This window comes from Crocuta crocuta, unplaced genomic scaffold (assembly GCF_008692635.1).
Source record: "Crocuta crocuta isolate KB4526 unplaced genomic scaffold, BGI_CrCroc_1.0 scaffold417, whole genome shotgun sequence".
Taxonomy (NCBI): Eukaryota; Metazoa; Chordata; class Mammalia; order Carnivora; family Hyaenidae; genus Crocuta; species Crocuta crocuta.
Window position 1 is genome coordinate 1,989,702 of NW_027536463.1, and position 21,531 is coordinate 2,011,232.

The 21,531-nt window shown below is 36.4% G+C and overlaps 1 protein-coding gene across 1 annotated transcript in view; it reads left to right on the forward strand.

Moving 5' to 3' along the window:
• GNAT3 (G protein subunit alpha transducin 3) overlaps positions 1-21,254 on the forward strand; it is a 54,129-nt gene extending 32,875 nt beyond the window's left edge. The window contains exons 4-8 of the mRNA XM_077748513.1: positions 133-290; positions 5,669-5,797; positions 17,271-17,400; positions 17,610-17,763; positions 21,064-21,254. Of these exons, the coding sequence (XP_077604639.1) occupies positions 133-290; positions 5,669-5,797; positions 17,271-17,400; positions 17,610-17,763; positions 21,064-21,254 (762 nt within the window). The remainder of the gene's footprint in view (positions 1-132; positions 291-5,668; positions 5,798-17,270; positions 17,401-17,609; positions 17,764-21,063) is intronic.
• The last annotated feature ends 277 nt before the right edge of the window (positions 21,255-21,531 follow it).

Consider the following 21,531-nt stretch of genomic DNA (forward strand, 5'->3'; position numbering starts at 1 on the left):
GTGCTCTTTCTCAAAAAATAAATATTTAAGGAAACATTTCAATAATAAAATTGTAATGCTCTGTTAAAAAAAAGAATATGTGATTCCAAATAACAACACGTTTTTATCATTCTTTTAAAAACATTGCTACAGGAAGACCAACGACAACTTTTAGTGATGGCGAACACTCTGCAAGATGGTGGCATGACACCTGAACTGGCTGAGGTGATAAAAAGACTCTGGAGAGACCCAGGAGTTCAGGCCTGCTTTGAAAGGGCATCCGAGTATCACCTCAATGACTCAGCAGCTTAGTAAGTGAATGCATTTAACAGGAATTATAGTTGAGACATTTTAAGTTAAGAATTTTAATTCTTCAAGGATGCTTGGGTGCCTTAGTTGGTTAAGCATCCTCTTTTGGATCAGGTCATGATCTCGCAGTCCGGCAGTCCGTGAGTTTGAATCTGAGCTGGGCTCTATGCTGACAGCTCAGAACCTGGAGTCCGCTTCAGGTTCTGTGTCTTCCTCTCTCTCTGCCCCTCCCCCATTGGTGCGTGTGCGTGCACCCATGCACTTTCTCTCTCTCTCCCAAGAATAAACATTAAAATAAATTAGAATCAATATGAGAATTATAATTCTTCAGATTCTACATTTGTCATCACAAATGAGGAAAGTAAATAGCTTTACAGTCTGTTACACTAAAATAAAAAGATGTTGAAGAGAAACATAGATCAAAGTGACATCATGAGATGTAAAAATATAAGCAAAGGAGCATTTAAAATAATTTTGGAACTGTTTGCCTGAGACAACCTATATTTTGCAAATATTTTCTCCCAGTTGGAAAGGATTAATCATTGTGCACTGCTCTCAACATAAACATAGATTAGTGACATGCACACTGATGTTTTGGGCTATTCATTTCATTTCTAATCATAGTACTTAAATATTCTTCTAAAATAATTTTATTAATGACACATTCTTTGGCTCCATCGGTTTGATGAACATGATACAGAATTCTAGAAGAAAGTAATGATTTTCAAAATATTTGTATTTTGTGGGATACTGTTCCAGTCTCAAGAAAGATTATATAATTTTCACAGCTAATATCATCCAGTGGCCAATTATCAGCCACAAAGAAATTAGGAGGTTATGACACCATTTATAATTTCGTTATCAAAATTATTTTAAATTTCTATTTTAGTAAGCATTCCTTAACCTATCCTCTGGTTATAAGCCTGCAAGCATGTGTGCTCATGTATGCAAATTAATTTAATTACTTATTCTATATATTTGTCCATGCAAACTCATGTATAAAAAGGGATAAATATAATTCTTTTGATGAACTCACAACAGAACATGTTAGTAGTACTTAAAAAGTGATGTAAAAGTGAAGCAAATGAAAGATTATTTGACAACAGAACAATGAAACGTGCATGATACTTCAGATTTCTAATCATCATGGTCAGAAGGATTATGGAGAGAAAACAGACTGTATCAATTTTAGGAAAAGCTAACAACAACAGTCTTCTGTGATTACTCTCTCATGTTCATTTTGAATTCCAAAGCCCTTGGAGGAAAGTCGTGCTCTTGTCTCTTTGATGAAGTAGAAAATGAATATCACCATGTGATTATATAAACTCATATAATTGTTTTAAGTTTCCCAGAGCTTAGCCACATTTTAATACTAAGACAACTCTGTGTAGTATAGAAAACTCTACTTTTCTATAGAAAGCACTGATAAGGGCAGTCACAATAAGAAATTGAATTGTGGAATATTCTCATAAAATTTTGCTTAACAAAATGCTAGAGAAGGAAGGTGAGATAGTGGTGGGAGGCAAGAATTCCTTTCCCCTCAAAGGTCCCTCTAGCTGAACTCAGAATCAAATTGACATGAGACAGATTAGCAGGAGAAAACAAAATGTAACTGGCATATGTACGGGAATACACATAGACATAGAAATTCCAAAGACAGGCAAAATGAGGTCTATATGTCATTCTGAACTGAGGAGAAGGGGGTGGGGCCTGGGACTTCAAAGGAAAGGAATTAACTTCAAAGCGGAGTAATACCAGAGGTTTGGTAATTAGATATTTGCCTGGCCAGACAGAGGAGTCACTCATAAAATTTATCTTTGCTAACAACACTTACTCTGGGAAAGACCCCCAATTTTGATTCTTCTATATAGTTAAGGGAGGGGCAAGATTTCTCCTCAGCCTGCAGGGTTCATGTGCTTTCAGCTCAAAACAATCCACATACCAATGTGACACATTCTAGGGGACTGGGGTGCTGTCCTGAATCCCTTCAATAGCTGTAATTAATATATTTGGTTTTGGGTATACATTATTAAGCATGATTTTTCCATTCAAATATTGTAAGAACTGTATTTGCAATGATAATAATCATTATGTTTACCAAATACTCTGCTCTGTAAAAGTAAAAAAAAAATTACATATTGTGTTGTCAAAATGGGAAGACGAAATCACCTTGTATGGTATTTTATAAACTTTCTAACCTTTCATTTCAGCTTTTTTGTTTTGACACACAAAATATATATTTTACAGAACTATCATGTTGTAGATTCATATTGAAAATATTTATCTGTTCAAGTTAAACATTATTACACAGTATCTATTTGTACCTATTTTGCGACTGTTGCCCATATCATAATGGTTTTAAATGCCCTGATTTAGAGAGCATCAGAACAACACCTCACCACCTTCACTTCCAACCTCTGTGTTTCAGAGAAAACTTTCATTAAGAAAACCACCCAAAATTTAAATTGTTAACACTTCCTGCCCTTAGACGTCCTTAAAAGGAAGATTAAAGAAAACACTTGTGAAGAAAAATAGTTGAATGGCCTTGGCTTTCTTCAAAAAATTAACAGAGATTTTTCAAATACTGAATTGCCTTCACATTTATAACTAAATACCATATCAGATCGGTACCACCCTCACCTTTCTTTCATATGTATTTTATAAGGCATATAAAATAGAGAATCATTCCTTCTCTCCCCCCCGCCTTTTTCTTTCTCTTCTCCCTTTCCCCCTCTCTCCCTTTTCCCCTTTGTTCCTTTTTTTTTTTTTTTTTTTTTTTGGTCACAATAGGATACCTCATATTTTCTCAAACCTAGAGCCAAGTTCAGGCTAACAAAGAAGTGAATCCTAATCAGAGTAGGGAAGGGAACGCTGCTGGCAACCTAACCCCTCCCTGCCCCACTGTACCCCCAGCGAGCTGAAAAAAAAAGGGCATGACAGTGACAAACAGGGGCAAGGGTTTTATTAATACTTCATGGCTTACTGATTGAGGCCATCTAGTGTGCCATTTAAATTCCAGAAGCTTTAAGATTTAACAGAGACTTGGGGAGCCTGGGTGGCTTAGTCGGTTGAACGTCCGACTTTCGCTTAGGTCATGATCTCGCGGTTCGTGGGTTCGAGCCCCGCGTCGGGCTCTGTGCTGACTGCCAGCCCAGAGCCTGGAGCCTGTTTCAGTCTGTGACTCCCTCTCTCTCTGACCCTCCCCTGCTCACGCCGTCTCTCTCTCTCTCCTAGAAATTAAAAAAAAAAAAAAAAAGATCTAACAGAGACTTTAGCAAAAAAAATATTAGTTTTACATGATTAGAAAAAACATCAGATATTTTTTAAACTGATCTGAGCTGTATGTATTTAGGGCCTCTGGTTTAAGTTTTAGACCACAAGCCTGAGAATTCAAATCTTATATTTATTAGAAGCAGGCATCTTAAATGCAAATTTGCCACTCTGCTAATGCTTCTGCTTTGCTTGAAATCATTTACGCATGCAAATGAAGGTACATTAAAAGTGTCTTTACCAAAATATTCATTTAGCTACGATTAAAATGAATTGCATCTCTACGTTTACAGGTATGTTTTAGTTGTTCCTGCATGAATCAATTGACCAACCGTATGTGCAGACTTAGTCAATAGAGAATTCACAAAGGGTCTTGCTTCACAAAATAAAAAATAGATAAACTGGAAAAAGCTTTCAATATTTTCTGCTGATTTATCTGTTTCTTGACTTGTCTCTTGCTTTTAAGAAAAATTAAACTTTATTAGAATAAAGCATGGTAATAAATTTTCGTATCATACGTAAATGTGTTTCTGAACTATGATTGCCTATTTGCCATTTAGCCAAAATCTCTTTGAGGCATTTACTCAATTTGTTAGGGCTCAAGAGCTGAAAGATCCTCCGAGAATAAATTATCCACGTTGCTGTTGAATTTATTTTTTTGAAAAAGGATAAAATAGTTGTGTTTTTCAAGGCATGGTGTGAGGTGCTAACATATAACAACTCTTCAACTTAGTCCCTGAAAAATTCAACTTTTGAATGATAGCTAATATTTAGCTGGATTCTACCTCTCAGATTCTGTCCGGATAGATGTATCCCCATCCTATTCTTCCTGTTTAGCTATACATGTAAACTCAGTTTAATGTAATGACTAATTTTGTTATAAAACCCCTATCAGGCTTTCATTATCATTATTTAACATTTTCACAGAAATAGCCATATTGCTAAACTACTAAAGCCTTATATTTAAAACCTAGAAGAGTGGTTTTCAACTGTTTTTAAAGCAATGGGATACTTTGTTTTAGTTTAAAGACATGATCTGGCTTCCAGAAGGAGGCAAAGAGCAGGTTCTTTCCTCTAATCTAACAGACTTGTGGAGCACACAGCTTACTCAGATCTATTTCTGCTTCTCAGCACTCCTAGATCCTGTGCACAAAAAGAGGGCAGTAGTCACCTTGGTAACAGTAGGGTTTTTAAATATGTCCTCCAGGAAAGAGTTAAGGATACCGACACATCGGTGGAAGAGAAGAAAAGCACGAGTGGGTGCAACGTCTATGTTCAGCCTTCTATCCCCTGGATGGCTCAGCAATGTCATGAGTTAGTTCCATTGTGAACCAGCAAGCAAGTCAAAAGGTTTTCTTTTACTGTGCTAACTGTATATAATCATGGCACTTAATACCATGAGTGCCATGTCCAGAGTCGTAAGCTGGACAATCCGTGGAGAACAACAGGACAACCTTCAAGTTATGAAAACCAATAACTCCCTTAAAATTCAAAGTACCTAAATTCAAACTACAGCATTTTTAGGATAGTCTAGTGACTACTATTACAAGATAGCATGTTTGGGGGATGATCAAAACCCAGAAACAGAACTTTTCTCTGAAATATATCCATATAACATCTATTCTGTTACATACACTCTACAACGTTCAGGCTAAGGTAGCATTGATCTAGTTCTTTTTTATTTTTATTTTAGAGAGAGGGTACACAAGCAGGGGAGAAGGGCAGAGGGGGAGAAAGAGAGAGAGAGAGAGAGAGGATCTTAAGAAGGCTCCAGGGCTTAGCAAGGAACCTGACACGGGGCTGAGGTTAGGCTCGATCCCCCTGAGATCATGACCCAAGCCAAAATCAAAAGTCAGATGCTTAACCAACTAAGCCACCCAGGTACCCAGATATAGCTATCTTTACAAGAGGTCTCCATGGGTCAGGGGTGTGCCATATACTTAGCGCTTTGGAGTATCCAGCCTCCAAGCTCTGACAAGCAGGGTTAGAGGGAACCAGCCTGAAGTTTCATAATATTAATGGACCCTGAAGTACAAATTCATTTGTACTGAATCCTGGTATCTTCAAATGCGAATTTAAAAAATACATGCTATTTTTCTTGTTGTATTAGCTACCTTAATGATGTAGACAGAATCACAGCTGCTGGATATGTCCCAAATGAGCAAGATGTTCTACATTCTCGAGTGAAAACAACTGGAATCATTGAAACTCAATTCTCCTTTAAAGATTTGCATTTCAGGTATGAACAAAGTATTTTCTNTAAATTTTTATATTATTTATTATATTATTTATATTACAAAATATGTAAATATTAACATATAAATAAATATATGATATATATTTATATTATTTATTATAATATATATTAGTTATATAATATAAATATTACAAATATTTATATTATATAAATATATAAAATATAAATATTTTACAGAGAAAGGCCTAACCCATAGTCAAGCCCAGTGAGCCCTTGGACATACTTCCTAGGCCTTCCTAGCTCACTTTCAGTACCACTTTTCCTTACTGCCTTCCTGTAGCCCTATACCTAACCCCCATTCTAAGCCCCATCTCTTCCCCCAAGAAAAATGCCTCTGTCTTCACTAGGTGGGTAGATTTTATTTTCCTCTTACTTGTAACTGATATCCTACTTTAAAAAAAAGGAAAATGTATTTAAATAAAATTTAAATAACAGGTGCCATGGATACTATTTCCTTTGCCTTCTTACTCTCCCATTTGCCTGAAATATTCTTACTAATTCATTTCCTTAATTCAAAAAGATGCAAATAACTCAGAGGAGAACTATTTGAATATGATGCTATTTATTGAAATAACAAGGCCTATTTTATAAGCATCGTTTGGGTATGAAAAGGAGTACACCATTTTTATTGCTGTCACATTATCAAGACCTTTCTAGAAATGCTAGCCCAAAACCATGCATTTTCTAATTTTTAAAAAACCTTTGTTTATTTTTGAGAGAGAAAGAGCATGAGCTGCGGAGGGGCAGCAAGAGAAGGAGACACAGAATCCTAAGCAGCCTTCAGGCTCTGAGCTGTCAGCACAGAGCCTCATGCAGGGCTTGAACCCACAAACCATGAGATCATGAGCTGAGCCAAAGTTGGATGCTTAACCAAAGTTGGCACCCCAAAATCACTCATTTTCTGTACCAAGAATTGGAAATCCAAACCACAGTGTCAAAATACATCATATTTGACTGCCTCTCCCTATGGATTGTCAAGGAGATGGACTGTTGAACATTAAAACCAGGTTCTAGATGTACCACTAAATAATGCAAAATTAATAAAAACACAATTAGCGGACTCATATATACAAAAGGGAATACTTCTAAAAAGTAGAAAAACTGAATAAAAGTGATATGTCTCAGCTGTATCCATTTGAGGCAAAATTCACTGCAGTGGGATAAAACCTTTAAAATTTTTTAGTATTGGGGTGCCTGGGTGGCTCAGTGGGTTAAGCTTCCGACTTCGGCTCAGGTCATGATCTCATGGTTTGTGGGTTCGAGCCCCGCGTTGGGCTGTGTGCTGACAGCCAGCTCAGAGCCTGGAGCCTGCTTCAGATTCTGAGTCTCCCTCTCTCTCTGACCCTCCCCGGCTCACGCTGTCTCTATCTCTCTCAGAAAGAAATAAAACATTAAAAAAATCTAATTTTTTTAGTATTAAAATTGGTGAGACATAATATCTAATTAGAGTACATATTACAGAGATGGCCAAGATATTTCAAGTTAATATCAAAGAGAGCTTTTCAAAATTTACACCTGAATGTCAGGTCCACAAATAGTTAATTTTCTGAAAGATGATCCAAAGATCAAAGGCGGATAAAGGGACCACAAAGATCTGGGTCCACATCCGTTCTTGGCAAATGTAAGCAGTTTGTCTTCAGTCCCGTCGTCGCTGCTCCTCTTTGGCAACTACGTTCTCCAGACTTCCAGTTTTGATCCGGTTTCTAAGGTTTTCCTGTGAGAGTCCAGGTCCAACTTCTTGGACCTTCTGCCCTTGCTAACCTTGTCAAAGCATTACACAGCTGATGGAATTTTCTGGATTTTAGATTGCTCAGACCGTATACCATTTATGAAAATTAATATCACATAATAAATACGTAGAAGCTTATAACTCAGTCATTCCCTGCAACACCAACTTATTATCATCTCAGAAATAGTCACTATTACAAATTACCTGCTTTATTATATACCTGTTCCTTGAACATTCTAAACCTTAGCGCCTTGCTGTTCTCTTTGCCTAAAATGCTCTGACCCTGGATAAGAAGGACTGGCTCCTTATCATTAAGTTCCCAAATCAGATGCTATCTCTTCATAGAGACTTATTCATTCTGTTAACCATTCCCACATATCTGTCACTACTACACCCAGTAGTGTACTGGACAACCTATCAATAGGCTCTCTGGGAAGAGGGGAGAGGGAAAGCCTGATGTGTGGCTCTGGAAGATTCCCTTGCTATAAATACCCTAACAATGGCTAATTGCAACCTAGCAATGTGATGTCACTGAATGCAGGGTTGGGAAGAAACGCAAATCACTCTCGCTAGCCATAACTGTGGGAGCCAATGCCTTCACAACATTGAAATATCACAGTATCTTGTTAATTTTTTTTTTTTACCGAAAAACCTTACTAATATATGAAGTTGCCTTGTTTCTTTATTTGTTTGCTCTTTTGTTTCTGTTTCTGTCTCATACGCTCTGAGCTCCTGGAGGCCAGGGGCCATGTCTCTTTACAGCATCATTTCCCAGGATTATCACAGTGGCTAGCCCAGAGTAGGCTTACTGTCAATTCCTGATGGATAAATAAATGTGCTATGCCAAGTACTGTATTACTGTATTTCTTCATGCTCATTATAACATGTTGAACTGAGTATTGCGGTCTTTATATTGGATAAAGAGTCGAAAAAATTAAGGCTAAAATTAGGTGAAAGATTTCCTCAATCTCATACAAAGAGGTGTTAGAAATGTGATTAGAACATACGTTTTTCTAACTTCACCATGTTGGGCTCTGTGCTGAGCATGGAGCCTGCTTCAGGCTCTCTCTTCCCCCTGCCCCTCTCCACTGCTCATGCTCCCTATCTCCCTAAAAAATAAAAAAAATACTTAATAAATAAAATATGTTTTAAAAAATATATTACCTCATAATAGGCCTCTTCATATTATACCTTTAAACACCTGTTGGTGCAGCAACACTTTCCCATCCTTTTGTAGCTCTGTATTTTGTGAGGCATTGTATTAAGTCCTGTAGGCAGTAGATTGCCTGTGCTAATCTAATATATTGTTGGCCCTTAAGAAGGAATAAGAAAGCTAATTCTCTATGACAGCATCAATGCTGAAATGGAAGTGGATTATGACACCAAGTTAGGACTTCTTTTAACATAACATTTTCTATACTACACAAATACAACCTCTTTGCATTCATTTGAACAGGTTTGTAGCTCTTTTGTTTTGTTTTTCTTCTTGCTCAAGAGGATGCATTTTTAAAAATTTTTTAATGTCTTTATTTATTTTTGAGAGAGGGATAGAGACAGCAAGAGCAGGGGAGGGTCAGAGAGAGAGGGAGACACAGAAATTGACAGGCTCCAGGCTCTGAGCCGGCTGTCAGCACAGAGCCTGATGCGGGGCTCGAACCCACAAACCGTGAGATCATGACCTGAGTCCAAGTCAGATGCTTAACCTACTGAACCACCCACGTGCCCCAAGAGGGTGTATTATTCAAGGCATCTTCTATTAGGAAATGGAGAAGACTACTGACTCAAACACAGGGAATTCTACAGACTCAAACGCAGGGAATTTCTCTAAAACAAGTATGTAAACAATGAAGTTTTCAAAGTATTTAAATTTTACTACAAAATATTAAAAAGGCAACTATACATTTTTCTTAAGGAACTATTTAAAATCACGTAATTACATTTTTAAGCTTAGTCGCGGCAATTTAGATATATTAGTCCCTTAATAAATTTCCACAGTTAAATCATTTGGGTTTTTTTGAAGTGCTGAATAGGGTTATCTAAAAGTACACAGGCTTTTGTAGTATAAAATTGGGTAGTGTTTCAAAATAGATAGTATAAAAATAAGATACCTTAAAAATAAGATGTCTTCCAACTTCATTTCAGTAAGTGCCCAGGTATTAAAATATATTGCATTAGCATTGATTTGTATTCACAAAGCATAAATCATCCTGTGACTATTTAAAACTAAAGATTTAATTTGCATATTAAACTAGCGAACTCTAGAATTTTAAACAGGACCATCAAAATGAAAATTTCTGTCTGCTAAGATGCTTTATCATCTTCCTGTATCACCTAATTTAATGGAAATTACCTTAGAATTCTTATCAAACCAGAACTCCAACAGTCAAACAAAAAATAAATTATCTTTAGAGATGTGAAAGTACTACGTAAATGGAAAACACAAGTGTGAGCTCTTTTATTGTCATAAAATAATTCCTCAGGTCAAAAAACTTACAGATCTATAATGATTTATCAAACAACAATAGAGAAGTCACTTTCTCCCTAATTGTTTCACAATTAAACAGTAGAATCAAAGAGACATAAAACTATATGGAAGTCAAGGAAGAGAGGTCAGCAATTATTACAATATAGAGCTTTAGGTTTTGTAAATTCAACATAACTATTTTCAACAATATTTGAGTGGATCTATGATAGGAGATAACTTATAATTTTCTGGAATTTTAAATTGATCGTGTGCACTGTGTTTATTTCTGTGAGGGCATAAGTCAGCTTAAGAGTGAGTCTGATTCTCTACCCAGGTGATAGATCTCAAATTAGCTTTGTTATTCTCTATTAGATCTCACAGAGCAAGAACTCATGTATAGCTATATATTTGTTTCAGGTATAGTCCTGGTTAGTATTATCAAAACAATAAGCTACGTAACAGGTCTAATTTATTCTAGTGATATATTTTAATGACTTTGTGAATTATATTATTCAACAATTAGAGAATTATCTAGTGGGCATATCAAGTTCCAAACAGACACACACATGTTTAGTAGAAAGTATATAATGTTATTAACAATTATGTGCATTTAGAGACCCTGACTGTTTTATGGTTATAACTCCCTTTGATTCTGTTTTTTTAATTATTAGCAATGAAGGGACTTAGAATGATCTCTGTGCATATGTATTTTGTCTGCAAATATGTGCCCTAATCTATTTTCAGAACTTGGCACAAGAGAGACGTGGTTAGGCCATTTTGTGATGGCTGTGTGGTGGTGACACAGATCTATATTGGCCCTCTAGTGTGTGGCCGTCTTAATTTGGCTTAGTATTACACAGTGAAATACATTGAAAAACCTCTACTCAACAGAATAATTTAAAATAAATTCCAAATCAGATTAGATCTTCTTTTTTTATCCTAGATTATAATCTATTCTAATATGAACTGTGAATAATCTTGTATGGTTAAATGTTTAGCCAATTGTTTGACACAAACCCATAAAATTCAATAGGTTTCCAAATTGTTAAAACAGACTATAGAACTCAACTATAACTCAACTCTAAACTCAGTGTTTAATATAAAGCCGACTATTTAGTATAAAACTCTGATAACCTGCCCTATATTAATACCATGGGTAGTTTAACAAATAATCAATGTTCAGCTGTCACTTAAAAGCCTTGCCTGTGGATTTTTAGTTATAACATACAACTCAGGCATTTACATACTTTTTTTAATTTAACAATTCTGACTTAAATATCAGAATTAATAAGGAAATAGGTTTTACAAAAAAATACATAAATAAGTCTTCATGCAAAATGCAAAATGAGAACTGCATATTCTATTCAACATCATTAAGGCTCTGATTACCTTAACTGCTCAGGAAATTAAGGATACTCAACCACATGTACATTTACCTCATTGATTTTCATGTAGACTTGATCAATTCAAATGTTCAGTCAGCAAGAATGAATGTGTTTCTCTGATTTCTACTTTTGTTTTTCACAGAATGGTCATGATGGAATGTATATGTATCCATACCCTCATATATGTATATATTTCTATATACTCACACTCGTATACATTCTTAAATATATTTTTATATAGAAAAATACTTATTCAGTGAAATATATAAGTAAACCCTTCTACTTTGGGAATCTCTTGATTGGTTCAGTAGGCTGTAATGATTTACACCTCTAAAATAAGCCCCAAATTAAAATTTAGTTGAAGAACTAAAAGTGAAGAGAGATGTATGAAAAGAAATGACCACAACAGCAGCAAAACAAAATGTAACTTCTTCGAGCCAGCTTTGTATCCAGTACACTCACTATGAAACAAAACTCCAGCCCTTGGTCTGATCTGCTAATGAGCATCTCAATTCTGTAATGGCAGATGGCATTAGAACAATGACCAATGCTACCTGGACCTTTGTCTCTGACGTCAACCTTCTCCCATACACATATACACACACACCACTGTTTATCATGTGAGTCATGAGAAGTTTATTGACATGCAATCTAAGACTGCTTTTTATCAACCTAACAAAACCCTCAGAGGGCAAATCTTTGCCCTCCCTTCATCGGGAGAAAGCTAAGTCTATTAAAATGTGTTTAGTGGAGGCTGTATGATAGGTTAGAAGAACAGTGAGCTAAGGGACATATTACAGGTTATATCCTTCACTGACTGTATACGTTTACCTGAAGAGGAGAAGAACTACCCTTACACAAAGATGTTAATATCGATAGTAGGCTTTGAAGAAGCTGAATGATCAGAGAAAGTCAGCAGGTAGCCAGTGAGATTGCTGGGCTTGCTTTGATTCACATCTCAAAGGTTTTTCAAACATTCTATTTCTGGGAAAAGCCACTTGCTATCACTATGTTGTAGAAAAGAAAATACATAGGAAGTATATGAAATTTCTGTTTTTCCCTTTTCCTGGGGAGTTTTTATTCCCCTAGGAGTCCATAAATTGGTAATATCCATGTCTTGATCATTCTTATTACTGTTTTCATTGCGAGGGATTCCCTGCAAAAAAAAAAAAAATTCTTTTCTGATTCAAAAACTATTAACATGAGATTACCATCTTTGATGTAAAATATTTGACCACAACACTGGGAATCTGAGCAGTTATATGAAGTCACCTTAAGAATATTGTCAGATTTGCAACTTTTGAATATAATTTAAAAATATAAAAGTGATTTTAAAAAGAAATTATCAGAGGTGCCTGGGTGGCTCAGTTAAGCATCCAAACCTTGATTTTGGCTCAGATCATGATCTCACGATTCATGAGTCTGAGCCCTGCATTAGGCTCTGCACTGATGATGTGGAGGCTGCTTGGGAGTCTCTCTCTCCCCTCTCTCTATGTTCCTACCCTGTTTGTGCTCTCTCTCTCTTTAAATAAATAAACTTTAAAAATTGAAATAAAAAAGAAATTTTCAGACAGATGGAGATAGCTTACTTAGTGGACCCTAAAAGCAGAGATAAAGAAGCTCAAAAACAAATGCTAATTAGACTAACCCAAGTCCTATTCAGTGGGGGAAACTTAACCAAGGTGTCCTGGAATTTGGTTTCTGCAGCAATATCATTTCTACTGTGGAAACTGAAGACTGGGCTCTCTTAGCACAAACATTTTATTCATCTAGCAACTTTTCCCCTCATTCCATGATTGGTTAGCTCTCCATTACAGGATGCCCACTATGGAAACAAACCCTGAAGAGAGGACTAGAACACAAGAGGAAAGAAGAATTATGGAGATACTTACACATTAAAATCTAGTGGGTGGAGATACAAGGGATAGTTTTAGTCTGAAAAACCTACCAGGAATTTAAACCTACTGTTGTATAGTCAATCCTCAGTACACCAAAACCCACAAGTTGATGCATCTTTGTTCAGTCAGAGTATCACAGTTCTTTGCCAGACATAATCCATCACATATTCATATGATCAAATGGAGAATATACACAACCCTTAAATTCCCAGGGGTCTATACCATCGCCATTAAAATAATGGAACAAAACACCTGGTAAAGGGGAGTTTTAAATTTTCCCCCAGTTTGACAAAACATAGAACTATTGTTTGACTTAGGGGAAGAAGGAAAGACTCTACAGTGAAGGTAATTCTGGCCCACTGGTGAGAGTATGAGACTTTTAAAGCCAACTGTGGACACTATGTACTAGTTGGGGACTGCCGGTCTAAGCAAATAGACTTACACTTGATGAGCTTCACAACAAAGCTTCACTATCATACCCACAGAACCTATCATGGTGCCTGGTACATAAGAGCCTCTAAAGATATTAGTTGAATTAATAAGTCTTGGGCAGATTGTTTTAATGTCTCATCTGAAAAAGAGAACCAATAGTTGTACATAAACTATATGTATATGTACATGTATATGTATAAACTATAAGTTTATATTTTAAAATTTGAGTAAATTGTTATAGATTGCTTACATGCCTGGCAAATAAACTGTTATTAGGTACATTACTTTAAAATTCAAACATTACAATCGGTAATGTGGGCATTAATGGAGGAAATAAAAGTCATGATCCAAACTATTTCTGTTTGTACTACATTTTATAATTTCAATAAAGCGATAGTAAAACTAATTTTCAAAGTCTGAAAAAAAGACTAATATTCCTTTTATAGATCAACAAAACATTTGACTACAAATTTAAAAGTCTGAATGCACATTGATTATCCTTGCTTCCCTAAGAGTGTTGACTGGTTTATAAAAATTAAATACGTTGATTTACCCATAATACAAGCTTAAAGTCAAAATTCTGTCTTCTTCCTCCATTTATACGGTAAGTCTGAAACCGCAGAGGGCTTGGTATTACCAGCTCCTGTTAACAGTCCTGACACTGCATTTAAATTTCCAAACCATGCAACCACTGAGCTCTTAAGCACTATCTCCAATACTGTGATCATATTCTCTCTTAATCTACTACTGAATTCTTTTGTATTGGTGTGTGTGTGTGTGTGTGTGTGTGTGTGTGTGTGTGTGTGTGTATTTGAAGAANGTATTCAACAGATAGCAGAATGTCAACGTGGAAATATCTACTAATGAATTGTGTGTGTGTGTGTGTGTGTGTGTGTGTGTGTGTTTATCTGAAGAATTTCCGTTCTATATGTTTGTTCTCTGCCTGGCTCATATATGAAGTAGTAGAGACACACAAAGTATTGTACTTTTGATTATCTTCAGTAATGTTGGCTGATTACATTTATTACCCCAACTATAGTTATTGCCTCTGTAATCTTTGTACAGCTTGGAGGGTTCTTAGTAATTAGTATCTTGTGGTTAAGCTATTATGAAAGCCCCATAACTTCTTTCTCTGCCTTATCAAATCTGTCTTCTGGATTCAGAACAAAGTGACCTAACATAACAACAGTGTTAATTCCCTCCCCCAAATCTCCCATGGTTCCTCGGTGATTCCAATATAAATATCATTTTCTCATGTGATATAAAAGATCTCATTCATCTATTTCTGGCCTAACACATCAGCCTTACTCCTGCCTGCTTAAATCCTTTGCATTTGCTGTTTCCTCTGCTGCCTTTACCTGGAAAGTTTTTCCCAGACATCCACTTGGCTCAATCTCTCATCTTAAATTTTTAGTGACAGCAGTTTCTGATTACCTCAGTTCCAATTACCCTTACACTCTCTTTAGGTATATCCTAAGTCTGTTCACACACACACACACACACACACACACACACACAACATGGACCACTGCCTTGTCTGTCACCAACAGATGAGAAGCTTCTTGAGGATGAATCTCTAACGCCTGACATGGTAAATAAATATTTACTGAATAAACAAATAATTAGCAGGCCATGTATCTCAATGGTTTTACATAAGTTTCTATCTTCCCCAAAATATAAATTATGCAGTTACCCTAACCATGCCATGTCTTCTCATTCCTTAATGACTTTCACACATGCACTTGATGTCAAAATTTGCTCTCCATCCCATCAACATGCAATATATTCATTTGTTTAGCAAATATTTAACAGATGTCTCTTGTAGGTCAGACATAGTGCTTGCTACTGGGAATATAGTTGTCACTAATATAGTTAGTCCCTAACCTGAGGTTGTTATTCTATTAGGAAGATGATGGATATTAAACCCATAAGAAAGTAACAAACTAGTCCATTACTGATTGTGACGATCACTATGAAGGGAATAAAATGATGTGATAGAAAATGAATGGGGATGGGGAGAGAGACAATTTACATGGATGCCCAAGGAGGCTTCCTTGTGAAGGAGACACTTATTGTAATACCTGCAAGTTGAGAAAGAGACAGTGTTAGGTGAAGAAGCAAAGAGACAGACTGTGCAGCAGTCCTGAAGCAGCAAAATGTAGGTTTATACTAAAGTCACTTAAAGAATAGCCTTGTGATTGGACTGGATTAAAAAGGAAAGTAGTATGAAGTAAGCTGGGAAAAGTAAGCAAGAACCAAAATAGCCAGGGCCTTAAGGGTATTCACACCAGTCTGTGTTTGGTTCTATGGCTAAGAAGCCTATGGCAAATCATAGAGCTTTTGCAGCAGCCATGGTGAGCTTGGTGAGGTTAGTGGCTTGGGGCCCCTGGGTAGCTCAGATGGTTAAGCATTCCACTTTTGACTTTGGCTCATGTCATGATCTCATGGTGGTAGGACTGAGCCCCACATCAGGCTCTGCACTAAAAGTGTGGAACTTGCTTGGGATTCTTTCTCTGCCCCTCCCCTGCTCTCTAGACAAACAAACAAACAAACTGAAAAGAAAAAAAAAAAAAAAAGAAATGTTGGTGGCTTGCTCAAGACCAGGGGACTTGGAAAGAAGAGAATGGATTAGGAACTGCATTTTGTGTGTGTATTATATGGAGGATAAGGGAACAGGAAGTCTTAAGAATAGAAACTCCTAGTTTCTTTACCAAGTTGCTATGTCCACAATGATGTATTTTACCAAAATACTCACACAGGGGGAGGGCTAAAGCTTCAAACACTTCCTCTGAGTAGGTTCCATGATGACTCAGGCTACCTTAAGATTTCCTCTGGGCTCACATTTTACCTATGCAAGGTATTAGAATATTTCTTATATAATACTATAATAGCATATTGGTTTTCTGTCTGCATAACAGAGAACTCTTCAAAGAAAGTGACCGTATCCATCTCTGTGTCTGTAGGCCTAGTACAGTGTCTAGAACATAAAATGCAAACAATAATTGTTTGAATGAACAAAGGAATAAATGTAGAAAGAGGTAATAGAAGAAACAAGAATTATAGTACGAGAACTCTGGTGACTTCCAATCTTTTTGTAGGTTCTATTCATTTAAGAATATGCATAGACTTTTCCAAAATTATAGATCTGATGCAGTTAATATGCAATGTTCTACTAGTTTCAGGTGTACAATATAGTACTTCATCACTTCCACACTATGCATAGCCTTTGATCAGTTTCTCAAGTCTAATAAATTTCTTACATAAAACCATAAACTGCTTAAAATTCCTCAGTCCCACAAAGTCAGTATGTGAATTATTTTATCTTCTCTCTAGTTTTCATGAATACAAAAAAATGAAAGACAAAAAGATGAACCTTCTCTTTTTCTCTAGTCTGGGAGCTGCAAATTGGCTAATTAAGATATCCTATAATCAATAAAAATAAAAAGAATATCTTTTAAAGATAGGAGAGTATTCATTTATAAGTATAAATGTTAATGTAACTTTTGATAGGTATCTCTAATATTTGCTATTCTGTTTTTTTTTAAAGAATGTTCGATGTAGGAGGACAGAGATCTGAGAGAAAGAAATGGATTCACTGCTTTGAAGGCGTTACATGCATTATATTTTGTGCTGCGCTCAGTGCCTATGACATGGTCCTGGTGGAAGATGAGGAAGTGGTAAGTCTAAAAGGAAAGTAAGTCCAGGGTAAAACAAACAAACAAACAGAAACCCAAACATTAGTACTTTCCGACATTACTACCACAATCCCCAACTCCGTGAATTCCTTCCAAGCATAGATATTACTTCTAAAGCTTTGCTTATAATACCCAGCATTAATATTTTGCAAATGATAACCCTATACATTCTCATCTTTTATACAAAACAGAACAGAATGCATGAAAGCCTCCACCTATTCAACAGTATCTGTAATCACAAATACTTTGCAACAACCTCCATTGTCCTGTTTCTCAATAAAAAAGATCTCTTTCAAGAAAAAGTAACTAAAGTGCATCTGAGTATCTGCTTTCCGGAATACACTGGTAACATTCTTCTTTCTTTAATGCCATACTAAATTCTTTTTAAAATGTTTCTTTAATGTTTATTAATTTTTTTGAGAGTGAGAAAGAGACAGAGACAGTGCTCAAGCAGAAGAGGGGCAGAGAGAGAGGGAGACACAGAATCTGAAGTAGGCTCCAGGCTCTGAGCTGTCGGCACAGAAAGTGAGGTTAGCACTCAAGTACTGCGAGGTCATGACCTGAGCCTACATCGGTTGCTTAACTGACTAAGCCACCCAGGCGCTCCACTGAATTCTTACTCAGACCTGTATTTTCCTATCTGTATCTTGACAGATAACATTTATGAAGTTGAGGTTTATGATAATTGCTTGAGTCACATGTATGATCCAAGCTGGAAGGATCCAAACTGTTTGCAGATAAACAGAAACTCCCCTACCTATTCTGCATTAAGGCAAAGCTCTAGTCAATAAACAGGAGATTAGGCAGACCAGGGTTGCTACTCTGTGTATTAAACAATGTTGCAAACTATATTACTTTAAACATTATAAATAATACATTCCAATTGGCATTTTTTATATATTCCTTAACGAAACCTTAAAATGCAGTGGTTTCTCAAAGTCTGACTTACGTTTCCCGAGGGACAGTTAGAATGATTTTGAGAAAAGTGACATTTTCTCTTTCCAGTTTTCCTAGATCCTAGAACTTAGTGCCTATGCTGTTAATCAATGACTATAAATGTCAGGTCTATAGGCGGGTTGTTTTTTCTTCTTAGACAACTTTTATTTCATAGTTAAATGCTCTGTTGTTAATGATATTGTGCAAGATGGAAATATTCATAATTTAAATGCAAATAGAAGCCCAATTTCCCCCAGAGATATTTGGGTTGCCCAGATGTTCCTAGAAGCATGGTATTCTGTCACAGTACCTATTTATACTAATCTAAAACAGGTGCTTATGTCTTTCCTCTCACTTTGGGAATATTATCATTTATATGTTAACACATTGATCATGTGATTAAATATAGTCAAGATTTCATGTTGAATATTGCAAACTAAATATAGACTCAATAAAGCTCTGTATGTTTTCTTTTAACTAATAGACTATTTCTTAGAACAGAAAATACAGAGTTTCCATATACTCCCTCTACGGTCACCTTCTCATTTCTCCTGTGAATAACATTTTGCCTTGATGTGGTGTATTTGATACAAGTGACTAATAGATAGTGATACATTATAACTGTAGTCTATAGTTTCCAGTAGAGGCTCTCTGTGTTATGCAGTTGCATATGCTCTCCCAAATTCATATCCACCATTACAATAACATACAGAACAGTTTCACTGCCATAAAAATCATCTGTGTTCCACTCTAAATTTATGCTTTTTCCCTTCCTTCTCTCTTGTGGCAACCTCTGATCTTTTTACTCTTATCTATAGCTGTGTCCTTCCCAGAATGCATATATCTGTAATCATACAATATATGGCTTTTCTGACAGACTAGTTTCGCTTTTCATTTTTAAATGCAATATACATTTAAATTTCCTCCACCACTTTTTATGGGTTGAGAGTCCATTTCCTTTTATTGTTGAATAGTATTCCATTCCATAAATAACCCAGTTTTTTAACCGTTCACCTATAGAAGGACACCTGAGTTACTTCCACTGTTTGGCAATTCTGAATAAAGCTGCTATAAACATCTATGTTCATGATTCTATGTGCCAGTATCTAGAAGCACATTTGCTGGACTGTATGGTAATATATGTTTAGCTTTATATGAAACTGCCCAACTGCCTTCCAAAGTGGTTGTACTATTTTGCACTCTACCATCCATGAATTAAGAGCTCCTATGGCTCCGCATCTTTGCCAGCATTTGGTGGTGTTAGTGTTTTGGATTTTAGTCATGTTACATTGTTATAAAGATTGTCCCTCATGGCATTTTTCTCCTAGTTACAATAAAGTGAGGAACAAAATCTCATCTCCTTGGAAAATCTTCATGCTACTGCCCTATTGTGTCTTAGGTCCCCACAAGTATATTGTTATAAAGCCCACCAACAGGTCACTTTGGGCTGCCTTGTGTTTATTAGCATTTGTACCTTTTATTTGATCCATTGTGTGTCCTGCTTCAAGGCTAAACATTCCCAAGCTTACCTTTCATTGACTCTCCATTTAGCTCTACTAAAGCATCAGTCAAGAATAGCTGTCTTGATGGGGCGCCTGGGTGGCTTAGTCGGTTAAGCGTCGGACTTTCGCTTAGGTCATGATCTCGCAGTACGTGGGTTCTGAGCCCCGCATCGGGCTCTGTGCTGACTGCCAGCTCAGAGCCTGGAGCCTGTTCCAGAGTCTGTGTCTCCCTCTCTCTCTGACCCTCCCCTGCTCACGCTGTCTCTCTCTCTCCTAGAAATAAATTTTAAAAACTATTTTTAAAAAAAGTTAAAAAAAAAAAAACAAAAAAGAATAGCTGCCTTGGGGTACCTGGGTGGCTCAGTCAGTTATGCAAGCATCCTAGTTTGGCTCAGGCCATGATCTTATGGTTTGTGAGTTAGAGCTCTGTGTCAGGCTCTGTGCCGACAGCTCAAAGCCTGGAGCCTGCTTTGGATTCTGTCCCCCTCACTCTGTGCCTCTCCCCCACTTGTATTCTCTCTCTCTCTCTCTCTCTCTCAACTTAATAAGCTTCAGAAAAAGAACAGCTGTCTCTAGTTTTACATGTCATCTCAAGCCCTTTGTTTAGTTAGCAACATAGTCCATAGTCTGACCCATACCATCATTTCTACTTGATTTGCTACAATTCCAACTAGATTCTGCAAGGGGCACATTTGCCGCTCAGCCCTACCTTCAAGCCTAGTGACAGGCCATTCTCACTCCCGCTTTTGGCCTTCACTTGTACTATTTTCTTCTCCCTTCTAGCTACCCCCTTAAGATCCAGCTCAAATACTACCTCATTCTGTAGTCCACTCACCTATAATTTCTATTCTTCTTTTGGTTAATATTAAAACACTAGCACAGACCCACATGCACATAGACGTGCACAGCCTTTGTCATATATATAAGCTTCATTATATATGTTATATTTATGTATATATGTTACTATTCTTACTGTATTGTGAGCAATTTAGCCAAACAAAGCCCCCATCCAGTGGGGTAAGCATAGTTCCCAGCAACTTAACATTGGATAAATCCCTGAAAATTGACCATTGCCATCTTGATTTTTCAATACTGAGTATATCAAATAGCAGCACACAAGGTAAAATGTTAAGACGCACTGATATCATTTCTAACTTCATTCCTTCTAAAATGCAATTAACGTTTCTTTCTTTCCTTTTGTAACAAGGACCAAATACATTTGAAGATGCAGGGAACTACATCAAAAACCAGTTTCTAGACTTGAATTTACAAAAAGAAGATAAGGAAATTTATTCCCACATGACCTGTGCTACAGATACCCAAAATGTCAAGTTCGTGTTTGATGCAGTTACAGATATAATTATCAAAGAGAATCTAAAAGACTGTGGGCTTTTCTAATCAGCCCTTCTTTCTTCTTGTTCTTGTGTACTTTTCAAGATATAAAAAGAAAGGTGCTGTGTGATATGTTTAGTTTTGATAATATTAACTTATCTGGAAATATGATGAATGTTCTAAAACAAAAAGTTTTCATACAAAAACTGTAATATATTGTCAGCTTTATCTGAATGTTTCCATTCTCTGAGACAGTGAGGAGGGGGGTGTCTTTGATGTCTGAAAATACACATTTTGGTAAAGCTCTATCAGAACATATCAAGGATACTGAATTTTCTTGGTA